Source organism: Orcinus orca, chromosome 20 (genome assembly GCF_937001465.1).
Source record: "Orcinus orca chromosome 20, mOrcOrc1.1, whole genome shotgun sequence".
Taxonomy (NCBI): Eukaryota; Metazoa; Chordata; class Mammalia; order Artiodactyla; family Delphinidae; genus Orcinus; species Orcinus orca.
This window is the reverse complement of record NC_064578.1, coordinates 6,628,246-6,643,153: the sequence shown is the minus strand read 5'-3', so window position 1 is coordinate 6,643,153 and position 14,908 is coordinate 6,628,246. Positions and strand designations below refer to the sequence as shown.

The 14,908-nt window shown below is 52.6% G+C and overlaps 1 protein-coding gene across 1 annotated transcript in view; it reads left to right on the top strand.

The window, feature by feature from the left end:
- The window catches only part of PLCG2 (phospholipase C gamma 2), a 146,280-nt gene that overhangs the window by 92,047 nt on the left and 39,325 nt on the right, over window positions 1–14,908 (top strand). The window contains exons 10-19 of the mRNA XM_004280106.4: window positions 1,014–1,115; window positions 1,939–2,057; window positions 3,589–3,674; window positions 4,847–4,967; window positions 5,549–5,717; window positions 9,082–9,186; window positions 10,742–10,831; window positions 11,464–11,639; window positions 12,744–12,944; window positions 13,821–13,940. Of these exons, the coding sequence (XP_004280154.1) occupies window positions 1,014–1,115; window positions 1,939–2,057; window positions 3,589–3,674; window positions 4,847–4,967; window positions 5,549–5,717; window positions 9,082–9,186; window positions 10,742–10,831; window positions 11,464–11,639; window positions 12,744–12,944; window positions 13,821–13,940 (1,289 nt within the window). The remainder of the gene's footprint in view (window positions 1–1,013; window positions 1,116–1,938; window positions 2,058–3,588; window positions 3,675–4,846; window positions 4,968–5,548; window positions 5,718–9,081; window positions 9,187–10,741; window positions 10,832–11,463; window positions 11,640–12,743; window positions 12,945–13,820; window positions 13,941–14,908) is intronic.

The window sequence follows — 14,908 nt, the reverse complement described above, 5'->3', positions numbered from 1 at the left end:
TGGAACCCAGAAAACATGAGTCAAAGTGGAATCTGTGGCTCAGGTGTCATCCTCTTGTCTATGAATATTTGGGGTTTTAGGGTTTGAGGAGGAAAACAATAAAGTTACTTTATGTTATATATCCTTTTTCTAAAGGGCTTTCGAAGTTCTGAGACCGTGCAGAAGCTGTTTTTGAACTGGTCATGTATGTTTCAGACGTTACTGTTGTCTGAGCAGCACACTGCTTCACTGATCTGGACTGATTTTATATCCGTTTTCCAAAGTTCAGTTATTTGGAAGCCCAGCTCTCCTACTTACCAGCTGTGTGAAGTTGGGATCATCATGTGATGTCCTGAGCTTCTGTTTCCTTGTCTGTAAAATGACGATGACAGTGTGTGACCTGCAGAGTTTTCTGGACTAAACGAGATGTCATGGGAGGGTGACGATTGCTCACACAATGCCGTGATCTGAGCACCTTCCGTGTACCTGGTGCTGTGTTAAGCACAGACCCTTATTTCATCCAGCCCGTCACAGCCTCTGTGCGTAGGTACCATTATTCCCATGTAACGGATGAGGAGGTACAGAAAAGGTGTGTAACCTGCTTAGCATCAGCCAGGCGAGTAACCCCAGGGGTCTGATGTCACTGTGCTCCCCGCCTCCTTGTGATAACGCGTATAAAGAACTAGCGTAGAGCAGGAGTCGGCAGACTACACCCAGGGGCCAAATCTGGCCCACTGCCTGTTTTTATAAATAAAGTTTTATTTACAAACGCAGCCACAGCGATTTGTGTGCCTGTGGTCTGTGGCTCCTTTTGCACGACAGTAGCAGAATTGAATGGTTGGGGCCCAGAGTCTAAAATGTTTACTCTCTGGTCCTTTAGGGAAAATGTTGGCCCTGCACAGGGTAAGGCCTCGATGGCATGTGCATGCAGAATACGTCCATGTTTGGGTCTTCGACTGAAACCGGATCCTGAGAGGCAAAGAATTTTGCAGTTCCTCTTTCTGATGATTTCTTGTTCTCTTTATCGTTCTAAGGAGCTCTGGGCTCAGGATCTGAACAAAGTCCGTGAGCGGATGACAAAGTTCATTGATGACACGATGAGAGAAACTGCCGAGCCCTTCCTGTTCGTGGATGAGGTAAGTGGGCCCCTCGTCCTGTTGGCATGGCTTTGTGATTCAGGTGTCTGTCCTCCGAGGTGTATTTTCTGGGTCTCTTCCCTCGGAGGGCTTTGCCGTTAGATGCCCCGAGACTGGCTCTCTTAGTCGAGAACTCTTTTTTTTTCCTTCCAGGTCCTGAACCGTCACAGCCTTTGACTTTTCTCCTCCTCTATTTGATCCTGTAGCCTGGGCGGGATCTTTGCTTTTGTCACTAGAGGGCGTGTGCTGCCAGGGAGTCTCTAACCATTACAAGCAGAGCAAGGAAATTCCAAGGTTTCTGGGGCTCTTGCACGATGTGGAAATGGGTGCTTTTGGCCCTGTGTGAGGGGGAACTGGGGAGCTCCAGTCCCATGTACTGTGGTTCCCAGGAAACAGAGTGTTACCCACTGTCACTCAATCTTCTGATTTTTCTTTTTTTTTAAGGGGTCAGGAACTGGGATATGAAATTTCCTGCCTTTTAGATGTTACGATACTGGCATGTTCTGTTTCTCATGTAGGTTCACAACTGTTCGTAATGTTATTATGCCTTAAAACTTATATATGGGCAGCATATACTCTTGTAGCCTCACATATTTGAGGATACACATTAAAAAGGTAAATACCGTATAGGTCAGTGAAACGTGTGTTGGTACAGCCTATTGCAGTCTGAGTTTTCTGCACTGAAAACCTGGGTAACTGAGGTCTGGAGACCATCTGTTGAATGTTCATGTACCACCTCCCCGTGTTGACACAGACCCAGAAGAACCCGGCACCACCCGTGCTCAGTGTGGTGATCCCCTCTTTGTGTTTGTGACTCTCCTAGTTCCTCACGTACCTGTTTTCCCGGGAGAACAGCATTTGGGATGAGAAGTATGACGTGGTGGATGTGCAGGACATGAACAACCCCTTGTCCCATTACTGGATCTCCTCATCACATAACACGTGAGTTTCACGGCGAGCCTGCAGCGGGTCGGGCAGGTGAAGGGCAATACGGTGGGCGCTCAAGGGCACTGCTCTGGCGAAGCGCGTGGGCAGAGTGCAGCCCCTCGCTGCTCAGATTGGAATATATGAAAGCTTCTGGAGGATGGGGGGACGCATCTCTCTTTCCCAGTTGGTTTTGCAATAATAAACCTTTTTCTGTGGCCCTAAGAAGCAAGTCAACAAAGCTGGTTGGCTGTTTGGGCATCCCATTCTTAGTGGTCACAGGAAAGCAACTGAATTAGTCACTGAACTGATATTTACTGAGAGTTTGCCCTGTGCCAGGCCCTGTGCTTGCTGGGTGCTGGGGATACAGCAGTGAAAAGGGCAGGAGCAGCCCCGTCCTCATGAGCTTGGAGGGGAAAAGGCCTCCTTTGAGTCTTCACGATGAGCCGGCGTTGGTGAGAGAAGAACAGGTGGTGAGGCGAGGAGGAGGGTTCAGACAGAGGAACGGCATGTGCGAAGGTCCAGGGGCGGGAGGAACTGGGGGGGTTCTAGTAGGACTAGAGTGTAGAACCTGGCAGGGTGAGTGGCAGGAGAGGAGGACAGGAGGGTCAGCTTGAGTGGAATCGTTGAGGTCAGAGCGAGGGCAGTGGCAGTGGGAGCCGCTGATAGCTTTTAGGCCAGAGAACACCACACTCAAATGCGTATCTTTGGAAGATTGCCCTGATTGCAAAAAAGAGCAGACGGGAAGGGAGAAATGGGTGTTACACTCAAATTCTGTTACTCAGTCTGCTTTGTCAGGTGAGGGGGTGGAGGCCCTGGGTTCTGGGCATCCAGAGAGCTGTCGACTGGTACTTTACCAAGTGTCAGTCCAGGCAGGAGTTGGAGAGAAAGGCCCTTAAGTTCACCTCGCGGCATTTTGGAAGGTACCTTCCTTTTCCGGGGCAAATTGACTTCATGGTTCTCTCTTCCCCACCATGTCCGTTGGTTTGAGTTTGTGTCTTAGAATGGTCAGTCCTGCCAAACCTAGAAAACAGCTGAGCACCACAGACTCTTAAAGGGGGAATGTGGTCAGGAGGAGCGTGATAAAAATAGGTATTTTCACATCAGTTTTGGTGGACATAGTTCATAGGGTGGTAAGTTCCATCTGTTCTGTGCTTGGCCTGGGGCCCTGGTATCAGAATGATGGCCCATCTCTGCCCTGTTGAGACTGAGGGCCTAGTGGGCAGCGGTGGGGCAGGGGGGTTGGTAATTTATCATCATACGTCAGTCTCCCGCCTGACACCCTTTGACCGAATTCTCCTCGAAAGAACACACGTGCTCGAGCCCACACTTGGACTGCCAGGATGGTTATCCTTATAGCCCACGATCACGGCCTGAGTCTCATGACTGGCTTGGCCACACGACTGCCTGTGTCTGGCCCGGATCCTAAATGGGGGTCTTTGTGGACAGGGAGAACTCAGGCCTTTGGGAGCTCGGGCTGAGAAGTTCCCCGGGGATGCCCTGAGCTGCAGGCCTGCTCCCACACAGCCGCCCACCTCCTCTCGTCCAGGTACCTCACGGGTGACCAGCTTCGGAGCGAGTCGTCCCCGGAGGCCTATATCCGCTGTCTGCGGATGGGCTGCCGCTGCATTGAGCGTGAGTACCCCCTTCACGCTGGCGGCCACGTGGTCGGCGGGCTCAGACTGGCCGTGTTGTTGCTGGATGCTTTGTTTATTTGGAGGCCCGAGTAGTGGGCATGCACGGGACAGATGGAGGGAGAACCCAGGTGCCCGTAGCATCTGGGGTGAGCCACGCGGCCACCAGCTGGGGACCTTTCCCCAGAAGAGAAGGTCGCCACGATGAGGAGTGGTGTTGAGCCGGGCCACGCTGGAGCGACAGCACCTTGGGCTCCAGAAAGTGTCCGGATACAGTGGAGGGGCTGGGAGGCCAGTAGCCAGGACGGCCTTACTGTCCTCCTGTCCCTCGGCTTCTTTCTGGGCTGCTGTGTTTGAGGCAGCAGACACCCTGCGTGCTTCAGCAACGGCCCTGCCATGGCCGCCTCCCTGACTCTTTTGTCCCCAGTTGCTCACAGCCACCCCGGCAGAGGTGATTCCAGGCCCCGGACGTGGCCGGGGGCCTGTGCTTCCTCCTGTCCCCCCACCCTTCGCCCCCGGCCCGACTCAGCGCCAGAGGCTCATGGCTGTACTGGGCTGAGAAGAGGCACAAACCACTGATGTAGGCTCCGGTTTTATCAAAAGCGTCCATCAGGGCATCAGGCCTTAGCGGCAGTTATTCCTACAGAGTGTTGCTTAATTTACGCCTTTGTCCCCCCTTAGGAAAAAGCAAATGTGAAAAAAATCAGGTTTGAAACTGTCAGCTCCTCTTCCTATTTTGGGGGCCAAAAATACAGGGGATGCTCACCTTCTGCATAACCTAGTTCGGTCTGAATATTTTACCGTGAATCTTTAAAAATAAATTTCCCATTGCTCTGTATTCTTTCCGCTGGCAGAAGCAGCAAGCCAAGGTTTAGACAAGTCAAATCAGAAGATAAAACACATGATAAATCTCTTGTTAAAAAAGAAACGTTTCGTTTCTTTTGGACAGCGGGACCTTTAGTTAGACGACCAAAATCTTCCTGTAACCGCATAGGTAACACGCGTCCTCCTGTTGGTGGCCCCTGAGGGCGATACCGGGTCTGGCCCCGGGGTCCTGGTGACTGAGCCAGTGCGGGGGCCGGGGCTGGTGGCGCGGTCGTCACCCGGGCAGCGTGGCCGCCATCAGTGGACGAGGGAGGCGCGGGTGCTGAGACTGCACGTCTCTGCCCTCAGTGGACTGCTGGGACGGGCCCGACGGGAAGCCCATCATCTACCACGGCTGGACGCGGACCACCAAGATCAAGTTTGATGACGTCGTGCAGGCCATCAAGGACCATGCCTTTGTCACCTCGAGGTCAGTTGGCTGATTTCCTTCCTGGTGGTTCACCTTTAAGGGGAAGGCGGCTAGGGTTGGGTGGACAGACACACACACAAACATACCCCCTCTGCAGACACACCCCACATGGACACACACACACACACACACACACACACTCAGAGACACCCTCTCACAGACACGGGCAGCCCCCCCACGGATGGGCGCAGACGCCCCCTTCCCCCCAGCGCACGCGCACGTACATTCACGCACATCCCACACAGATGCTCACGTGCAGAGGCACCGCCCGCATAGGACACCCCTGGAACACAAAGACACACAGACACCCCCTCTGCAGACACACGATCAGACGTATATTCTCCACGTACAGACACACGTGTACACCCCACATAGCAACACAGATACCCCCCCGCACACACACAGCCCACCCCAGGCTCCATCCTGGCCAAAGTCACTGCTGAGAAGCCCCAGCTGAGTGCTGGCGTGCCCCTAGGCCGAGAGCACAGGGCACGCCCTGGTCCCGGAGGCCGGGCCAGGCAGCCCTGCGTGGGCGGCCCCGTCCCGCTTGCTGAGCGCCCCTCCCTCCTCCCCGCCCGCAGCTTCCCCGTGATCCTGTCCATCGAGGAGCACTGCTGCGTGCAGCAGCAGCGCCACATGGCCAGGGTGTTCAAGGAGGCGTTCGGCGACCTGCTGCTGACCAAGCCCACGGAGGCCAGTGCTGACCAGCTGCCGTCGCCCAGCCAGCTGCGGGAGAAGATCATCATCAAGGTAGCGGCCCGGGGCTGCCGCTCACGTGGGGAGAGCCAGCGGCTCGGGGCACGGGCTCCCGTTCTCCTCGCTGACCTTGCGCCTGACCCGGGCCAGGTCGCTTCACCTCCCGCCGCCTCTGAGTCCTCGCGGTCTGGGGGTTCACCACAGAACCCGCGTCGTTCACGTGCTGCGAGCGTAACGTGGAAGGCCATGTGCGGAGCGCTTGGAACTGCCCTGTCTCACAGCAGGTGCCCCAGAAGTGTTCACTCACTCCCGTGCATTTGTTTTGGCCAGTCTTCACCATGTCCCGCTCTGCGTCAGGCCCTCGTGAGGAGCTGGGGCTGTTCCACCAGGCTCTGTTCTCACCTGGGGGCTGGGCTGGGAGTGAACAGTTGCCCCAGAGGGCTGCGTGTACTAGGGGCGACAGGTGGCTGTGGGGAGGGGTGAGTGACGGCTGCACCACAGATGCCAGGAGGGGTGACGTTTGGGCATGTATATTACTAGGGTCAAGAGACCAGACGGACCGTGGGTTCAGTCATGTAAGTTCAAGACTCGATGTGCAGGAGAGTATTCTAGGAGCTCTGAGCTCTGGTCCGCGAGGCTGTCCGGGGACTCAGGATGTTCTCATCTTGGTCTGCGGTCTCCCAGGGAAGGGGTTTTCGGATGGGGTTCTGCAGACCCCCAGAGAGTCCACAGATAAAACTTGTGAGGTGGTGGCATGTGAACTTTGGGCAAAAATGGTGCCTCTATCAACATGTAGGTGAAACTTAACATTTCCTTCCATTATGAATGTTGGCAACAAGCCGCTTGAGGCTTCGTCACCAGCAGAAATCATGGATAATTTCATAGCACTTCTGCCGTTGTTGCCAATATCTCAAGATAACGTGTGCTCGTCACTACTTTAAAACTATGATGGTTATTAGATCTGCCTGTAGATCTTTTGGAAGATGTTAGTAAAGAAGTACATGTATTAGTATATTGCAAGTATTTTTTATTTACTTGGTAGCTGTATTTCGATATAATTGGATTCTCCTTTCATTTTATGCATTATAAACATTATTCTGAGAAAGGCATCCGTAGTCTTCCCCAGACTTCAGAGGGGGTCCATGCCACAGAACTGGCAAAGGCTCTGCCCTAGGGGGCACTGTCCTTGTGTGTGGTCCATGCTGGGTTGCAAGGCACATTGAGCTCCAGCTTGTAGAAACGGGAATGTGAGGGGTCCAGGGCGAGTGATTCCTGGTAAGCAGGTGGGACATCAGTTGGACAGTCCTGGGCTGTTGTGTCCAGTGCGTGAGAACTTAGTCACATGACCGCACCATCTGCAGGGGCTGACTCTAGCTGGGCAGCCGTCGGTGGGAGGAGCGGCGTGGATTTCAGTGACAGCTGGCAGGTTCGTAGGAAGGACAGACAGGGGTTTACCAGGCAGAGAAGGGAGAAGGCCCTTCGGCTTCGGGGATGACATCCATGAAGGTGGGGTAGTGTGAACGCGTGGTATGTTCCCTAGATTGTCACTGGACCACTAAGATGCATTGGGGACATTTCCTACATGCCAGGAGATCACGGTCTTACAGGGAGACAAACCGCTTGACAGAGGAACACCAAATTGTGAGGGGGCTTTGGCTGAGGCCCATCCAGAGAGGAGGAGGCTGGTGCCCTCAGGGATCAAAGCACCAGCATATTTGGAGAAATCGGCTAAGATGCTGGGGCAGGTTCCGCTGAGACGCTCAGGGAAGCTTCCAGCGTGAGGAAGGCGGGATGAGAGGCAGAGGGTGCTTGGCCGGGCTGGGGAGGTGTCCAGGGCTCCTCAGGTTTGGCAGTCAGTCTTCAGGGAACCTCGTTGCATCTCTCTGTTCCCGGCTCCCCCGTGGCTTCCCTCCGTTTCTGTTAGAACAGCTCTCTGCGTGTCCCCAGGTATTTTCCAGCGCTTGTTTTAGGGTGTGAAGACTCCTTTTAGAGCTCCCACTGCCCCACCTGTGGTACCTCTTGGTTCAGCCCTTTCAATTTCAGGGAAAAGGGGTGGAAGTAGCATTTGGGACGTGATCACTGAGTGCCACACACTGGGCTGGGCACGGTCGTCAGTGTTATTCAGTCTCATGGCAGACCTGCAGGACTGATAATCCCGGGCCCCCAGCCCACCTGACAGGTGAGGACCCTGAGGTCTAGAGGTTGACTCAGCTGAGGTTACACAGTTAGTTCCTGCCAAAGATGGAACAAAATGGAACATTTATGTCGTGCTGCACTATCTACAGATATCCTACACGCTCACTGCCTTACGGGACAGGGGGGCTATGTTACCCCCATTTAAAAAATATATATATTTATTTATTTATTTGGCTGCGCTGGGGCTTCGTTGCGGCATGTGGGATCTTCAGTTGCGGCATGTGGGATCTTTAGTTGCGGCATGTGGTATCTTAGTCGCAGCATGCGAACTCTTAGCTGTGGCGTGTGGGATCTAGCTCCCTGACCAGGGATCTAACCCAGGCCCCCTGCGTTGGGAGTGCGGAGTCTTAGCCACTGGGCCACCGGGGAAGTCCTTGTTACCCCCATTTTACAGGGGAAGTTACTGAGACAGATGGTCATGCAGCCAAGGCCACACAGAGAGGAAGGTGATAGGCCCTGAATTCAAGCCCAGGTCTGACTCCCAATCCTGAGCTCCCTCCACCAGGTCACCACAACTGGGACTTATCAAGGCTAGTCCACATGGGCAGTCAGTGAACTCGCCCAGGTGGACGTTGTCGTAATCATCCTCTTAGGCTTGCAGATGAGACATGAGAGGTTCAGAGAGGTGCGGCCACCTGCTCAGGGTCACACAGCCGATACAGCAGCAGCAGTGCTGTTTGCACCCAGGTCTTCTAAATCTACATCCCCAGTGTGCCTTCCACTGCCCTGCACAGCCTGTGCCCATGGGCTGGCTGTGATCTTGCCTTGCCCTCTGTGTGCTGGAGAATGCGGGCGCATCATTGATTCATTGAATATTTATCGAGCGCTATCTGCTAACCTAGTGCAGGAGGTTCAACAGGGAACAAAACAAAGTCCCTGCCCTCATGGGGCTTATAATCTAGCAGGGAAGACAGACAGAAGACAGATAGATACGTAGATACACTTAGGCTAAAGAGCGTGAAGATGAACTGCCAGGGGCTAGAGAGTGGCAGGGGTGGGAGGGGGAGTGTGGGCTGTTTTTAGGGAAGCTCCTCTGAGGAGGTGACGCCGAGCACAGAGCGCAGTGTAGTGAGAGAGAAGCCAGGCAGAGAGAACAGACAGTGCAAAGGCCCTGAGGTGGGACGATCCGGTGGATGCCTGGCTGATGTGAATGAATGTTTGCTGGCTCACAGATCCTAACCTGGGTCTTAGGGAGACAGGCTTTGTGTATTTTTCCCCTCAGCATAAGAAGCTGGGCCCCCGAGGCGACGTGGATGTCAACGTGGAGGACAAGAAAGATGAACACAGGCAGCAGGGTGAACTGTACATGTGGGATTCCATCGACCAGGTGCGTCTTCTCGTGCCCCTTCTCAGAGCCCTGAATGTGTTACGGCCTGCTGGAGAGCTCCGGGAGGATTCCTGTCTCACTCCCACTTTGTGCCAAGTGAATTTGTCATTTTAAGGAAACTATTCTTCTTTTGCATCATAAGTGTTTTATTTTGAAGTAGTTTTATATTCAATGTAACATACTCTAGATTCTCACACACATACAAGCACAGAGAGTTCTCATACGTGCTTCACCCAGTTTCCCCAAATAGTAACATCCTCTGTAACCAGAGTATAATTATCATAACGAGGAATTGAACATTGGGCACAATACTACCAACTAATTTGTGGACCTCATTCCAGTTTGTCCACTCATGTCCTTTTTCTGACCCAGGATGCAATCTCGGATGTGATAATGCAGTTCGTTGTCCTAACCCCTTAGTGTCCTCCAATCTGAGGCAGTTCCACTGGAAACATTATTACTGTTATTTTTGGCCGAGCCACGTGGCTTGCAGGATCTTAGTTCCCCTGACCAGGGATCCACCCCGGGACCCCCTGCAGTGGAAGCGCAGGGTCCTAACCACCGGACTGCTAGGGGAGTCCCAAGGAAACATTATTTTTTGATGGGAATGAGGCATTTTGAATGTTAATGCCACTTCTCATATCCCATAACCTAACATGGCAATCTATTTGAGTAGGTATTGATCAATTCATTGATTCACTGATTGAAGTGTATTTGATTTACAGGGGTGTGTTAGTTTCAGGTGTACAGCAAAGTGATTCAGTTATATATATATATGTATGTATTTCAGATTATTTTCCATTATAGGTTATTACAAGATACTGAATATAGTTCCCTGTGCTATACAGTAGGTCCTGTTGCTTATCTATTTTATGTATAGTAGTTTGTATCTGTTAATCCCATATTCCTAATGTATTCCTCCCCCCAGCGTTCCCCTTTGGTAACCCTAAGCTTGTTTTCCGTCTGTGAGTCTGCTTCTGTTTTGTGTTTAGGTTCATTTGCATTATTTTTTAGATTCTACATATTAAGTGGTATCATGTTATGTTTGTCTTTCTGCATTTGAATATGTCTTTACATGTCTATTCTTATATTCTAGGAATAAAAATTTAAAATGGTTGAAATTTAAATATAGAATGAAGTCACATTTAAATGTTGAAGAAAGGGTCTCTAGACAGGCTGGCTGAGAAATCCTGAAAGTCTTAAAAAAATGGGTGAAATAGAAAAAGGCAGTCGTGAGGACACACACACACAGAAAACAATCCCATCATTCGTAAAAGCCTTCAGATTAAAGGAATACAATACTACGTTGTGTCTACCCTTAGACACACTGAATAAAGAAGCCCTGAAAATGCCAGAAGAACCCCAGAATAAATAGATGTTTTAAAAGAAATGTCTCACAGGGGATCGAATTCTGTGAAACCACCATAAATGGCTCCAAGAGTGGGAAAGGCGAGTCCCCAGTGGATGCTGGGGTGATGCCAGGCAGGGGCCTTGGGCCTCAGAGTTGATGGAGCAGGGACTTTAGGGAAGCCCTAACGCTGGTTTCACTTTGTAGAAATGGACTCGGCACTACTGTGCCATTGCTGATGCCAAGCTGTCCTTCAGCGATGACATTGAACAGACTATGGAAGATGAACAGCCCCCGGTAGGTGGACACCTCCTGTAATGCTGCTCTCACCCGGTGGCCGGCAGGCCCGGACATGCTCAGTCCAAGGAGCTGCCTCTTTGGGTACCAAGGCGTGCCTGGCTCTTCTCGGATTGGCTGGCTGGCCCATGTGCTTAGCCAGTGAGGTTCAGGTGTCTTTCCTGCTCTCTGAAAGGCGTGCTTGGCCTGTGCTCCCTGGGGAGGATGGGGACATTTGGATGTTCTGTCCAGCCTTACCCACTAGCCTGTTCCTGGCTCTCCTGCCCTCTCCCCCGGGGCTGCTGGTCATCCTTGGTACTGTCCCTTGAGTGCAGCCCCCACGGTATTATGGCTCTCAGGCTTCCTGTACAGCAGAGTTGAGGGCTGTACTGGGGACCCCTTATCCCGGGACTCAGAACTCCAGGAGGCCACCACAAATGGGGAGGTGTCAGGAGTAGGTGGCTGGGGGGTGGGGAGGGCAGTGGAGGGCTGGCTTCCCGGACCTCTCGGGGTAAAAGTGAGCTGAGGCCGTTTTTGGTCTGTTACCCAGTCCAGTCTGTTATTCAGGAATCAGCATACACAGAGGGACTAGCCTGATGATACTGGGGGTCTGGTCCGGGTTTTCAGAAACCCCTCCTCTCCTTGCGGCCCAGGATATAGCCCCCACGGAGCTGCATTTCGGGGAGAAGTGGTTCCACAAGAAGGTGGAGAAGAGGACAAGCGCCGAGAAGCTGCTGCAGGAATACTGTGCCGAGACGGGGGGCAAGGATGGGACCTTCTTGGTGCGGGAGAGCGAGACATACCCCAATGACTACACCCTGTCCTTCTGGTAATGGCCGTCTTCCCCGGGGCACGCGCCTTCTCCTCGCAGCTGGTGGGGTGGGGTGCCGTGAGGCAAGTGGTGGCAGCTTAGGCCAGGCTTGGGTGGGGCTGGGCTGGAAACCCAGACTTTATTTAGTGAGCTGTGTGGGGCAAGACTTGGGTGAGGGCCCCCAAACTTAGTCAACAAGATTAGCGATATTTCAGTGCAGTATTTAAAATTGTAAAGTGGCCTTACGGAACTGTGGGTGAGGCTGTATTGACTCATCACTGACTCAGTCATCTGTGCATGAATTCATCAAAAGATATTTATTTATTTATTGGGTACTTGCTCTGTGCTAGGCACAGTGACTTAGCAGTGACAGACAGACAGGGTCCTTGTCCTGATGGAGATTAGAGTTTCAGGAGGGAGATGAACAGTGGAAAAGGAATCAGGCAAATGATACATAATTCTCGTTGTGACGTGTGCAGTGGGAAAAGCGCAAGACGTTATGAAAGTCTGTAAGAGAGGGGTCTCGTGTGATGTTGGGAGAATAATCCAGGAAGACTTCCTGAAAGAGGTGGTGTTTAAACTGCGACCTGAAGGATAAAAGTTCTAATATTAACAACATACAAATAATCGCGACAGCTAACGCCTGTAAGATGCTTACCAGGTACCAGGCAGCGTTCCGAGCACATGCTGTGTGTGATCTCGTTTCATCCTCAGGACATCTCTGTGAGGAGGATACTATCATTGTCCTTGTTGGACCACTAGGGTAATAATAGGGAGACTCAGAGAGGACAGGTCACTTGTTCACGGTCACTTAGCTCCTCAGTGGCAGAGTCAGGATTGGAACCTAGGCTGTCTGGCTCCAGAGGAACAGTTACGTAGGTAAAAGGGGACGGCGGGTAGAGGAAGTAGGTAGAATGGTCTGGAATCCAGCCCCAAGGATCAACTTGTGTGAAAGCACTGGGCCGGTGCTAAGAGCAGACGGAGGCTTGTGTGGCCGCACGTAGCGTCCACTCCTGGGGGCCCCGGCTGCAGCTGTGGCCCACCCTGTGCTCTCTGCCGTACCGGCTGCGGGAAGGGCCAGCCGGCCGGGCCTGGGCTCTGACGTGGTCCCTCTCCCGGCAGGCGGTCGGGCCGCGTCCAGCACTGCCGGATCCGCTCCACCATGGAGGGCGGGACCCTGAAGTATTACCTGACTGACAACCTCATGTTCACCAGCATCTATGCCCTCATCCAGCACTACAGCGAGACGCACCTGCGCTGTGCCGAGTTCGAGCTCCGGCTCACCGACCCAGTTCCCAACCCCAGCCCGCACGAGTCGAAGCCGTACGTGTGCCCTGTGCTCTGGGGGCGCGACTGTGTTCACGGATCAGAAACACCAGCCTGGAGGGTGTGCTGGGGCCCAGATTCCCACGGGGCGCCTCACCCGGGCCCACCGGGGTCTCTTGCGGTTCCCCAGGGTGGCCGCTGTCCAGTTACCTATGGCCTGTTTCTCTCTCCTCTCCCTCTTCCTCTCCTTTCCTTTCTTCTCCTTTATCTTCGTGGTCCTGAGGTCTTGAGCGTTGATTTTCAGAGATAATTTTGGCCCGGTGTTACTGTTTTCTGTCCAAGCTCGTTCCTTTTGGTCTGAAAGCGAAAAAATAATTGTAAAGTGAGTATCAGTTAGGCCTTGCAAAGGGTTGACTAGTTGTGAAAAGCAAAGAGTAGTTTTTAAGCAGAAGGCTGCTCAAATGCACATTTCACAGGAGGCCATGTAGCTATGACACCTTTATTTTTTACTTTTCTTGTCCATATTCAGATGGATTGCCATAGAATTTGCTATTTCACATCTTTAAAAACAACCTAAAAACCCTATTCCCTATCTTTTCTGCCTCTGCTGTTCTGAGACACTGTGGTGACTGTGCCACCCTCTGATGCTTGGGTCGGGGGTGGGGGGGTCGGGGTGGGTAAAGATGTAAGTTGATTTATCCGCTTATGCTCCAAGCAGACCCACTACATGAACGCTTCACCCAAACTGTGTCTGGGTGATCTTTTTAAAAACTTCTGTCTTCAGAGGTGATTTCGGAAGTGGAGGCCCACTGTGTAATTTCCGTGGTGGGTTCCAGGGCCGTGTCTCAGGCATCCCGGGAACCCACCGTTTCCTCCTCTGCTGCCAGTCTCAGCAGCCTCTCCCTTGGCCATTTTCCCGGCCCTGTGCTGCAGGTGGTACTATGACGGGCTGAGCCGTGGAGAAGCGGAGGACATGCTGATGAGGGTTCCCCGGGATGGGGCCTTCCTGATCCGGAAGCGGGAAGGTTCTGACTCCTATGCCATCACCTTCAGGTAGGTGCACGGGCTGGAGCCCACTGTGTGCTCTGCAGAGACGGCTTGGGAAGGGCAGCTGTGGAGAACAAAGGGGGAACTGCAGGTGGAGGCTGAGCTCTGTGTCCTCTGCCCAGGGTGTCTGCCAACCACGACGATGGCGATAGTAAAGAGCGAGAGCAGACTATACTGATGTGTGCTTTCAGTGTGCTGGGCGCTGGTCTGTATTCTCAGGAGCACTGTGTTTTATATTAATTCATCTCATCTTCCAACGACTGTGGGATCAGCATGACCGTGATCCCTACTTTTCAGAGGAGGAAACTGAGGCACAGGGAGATTAAATAACCTGCTTGAAACATGCAGTCTGTGAGTGGTGGAGCTGGAATTCGAACCCAGGCAGCCCTGGCAACCCAGATGGGTGATGTTGTAGATGTTGTTTCCTCCCATCCACAGTTGACACCCCACTGCCAGTGGTTGTATGGACCAACCATTTCTAGGACTGTGGTTCTCTACGTTAATTCTACCCCAAGATGCCCAGTTCCTCCAATTTCTACCAAAAGCAATGTGAGGGAGGTTCAGACCCAGTTCGCCATACTTTCCCTCCGTCTCCCCATTTTCAGGGTTTCCCTGTGTATTCTTGATGATGGTAATAGAATGCTGGCTACCAGATATTGAGTTCCTAACTGATGTTTGGGACACTGGGCCGCCTTCAAGGCCTCACCTGTTCGAGGCCATCACTGTAGCCCATGAGGGGTAGATCCAGTTATTACAAGTAAGGAAATGGAGGCCCAGAGAGGTTAATTGACCTGTCTAAAGCCACACAGCCTCACCCTAGGCTGAGTCAGGGTTTCAGACTCAGGCCTGTCCTCCTCCAGAGCCTGCGTGCTTTACTGTGAGGTCTAAGCAAGAGGCTTGTGGGCCAAATTGGGCCTCTGGGTGTTTTGCTCAGCCTGCACGGTGATGTTAAAAACGGAGAAGTTTTACCTGGA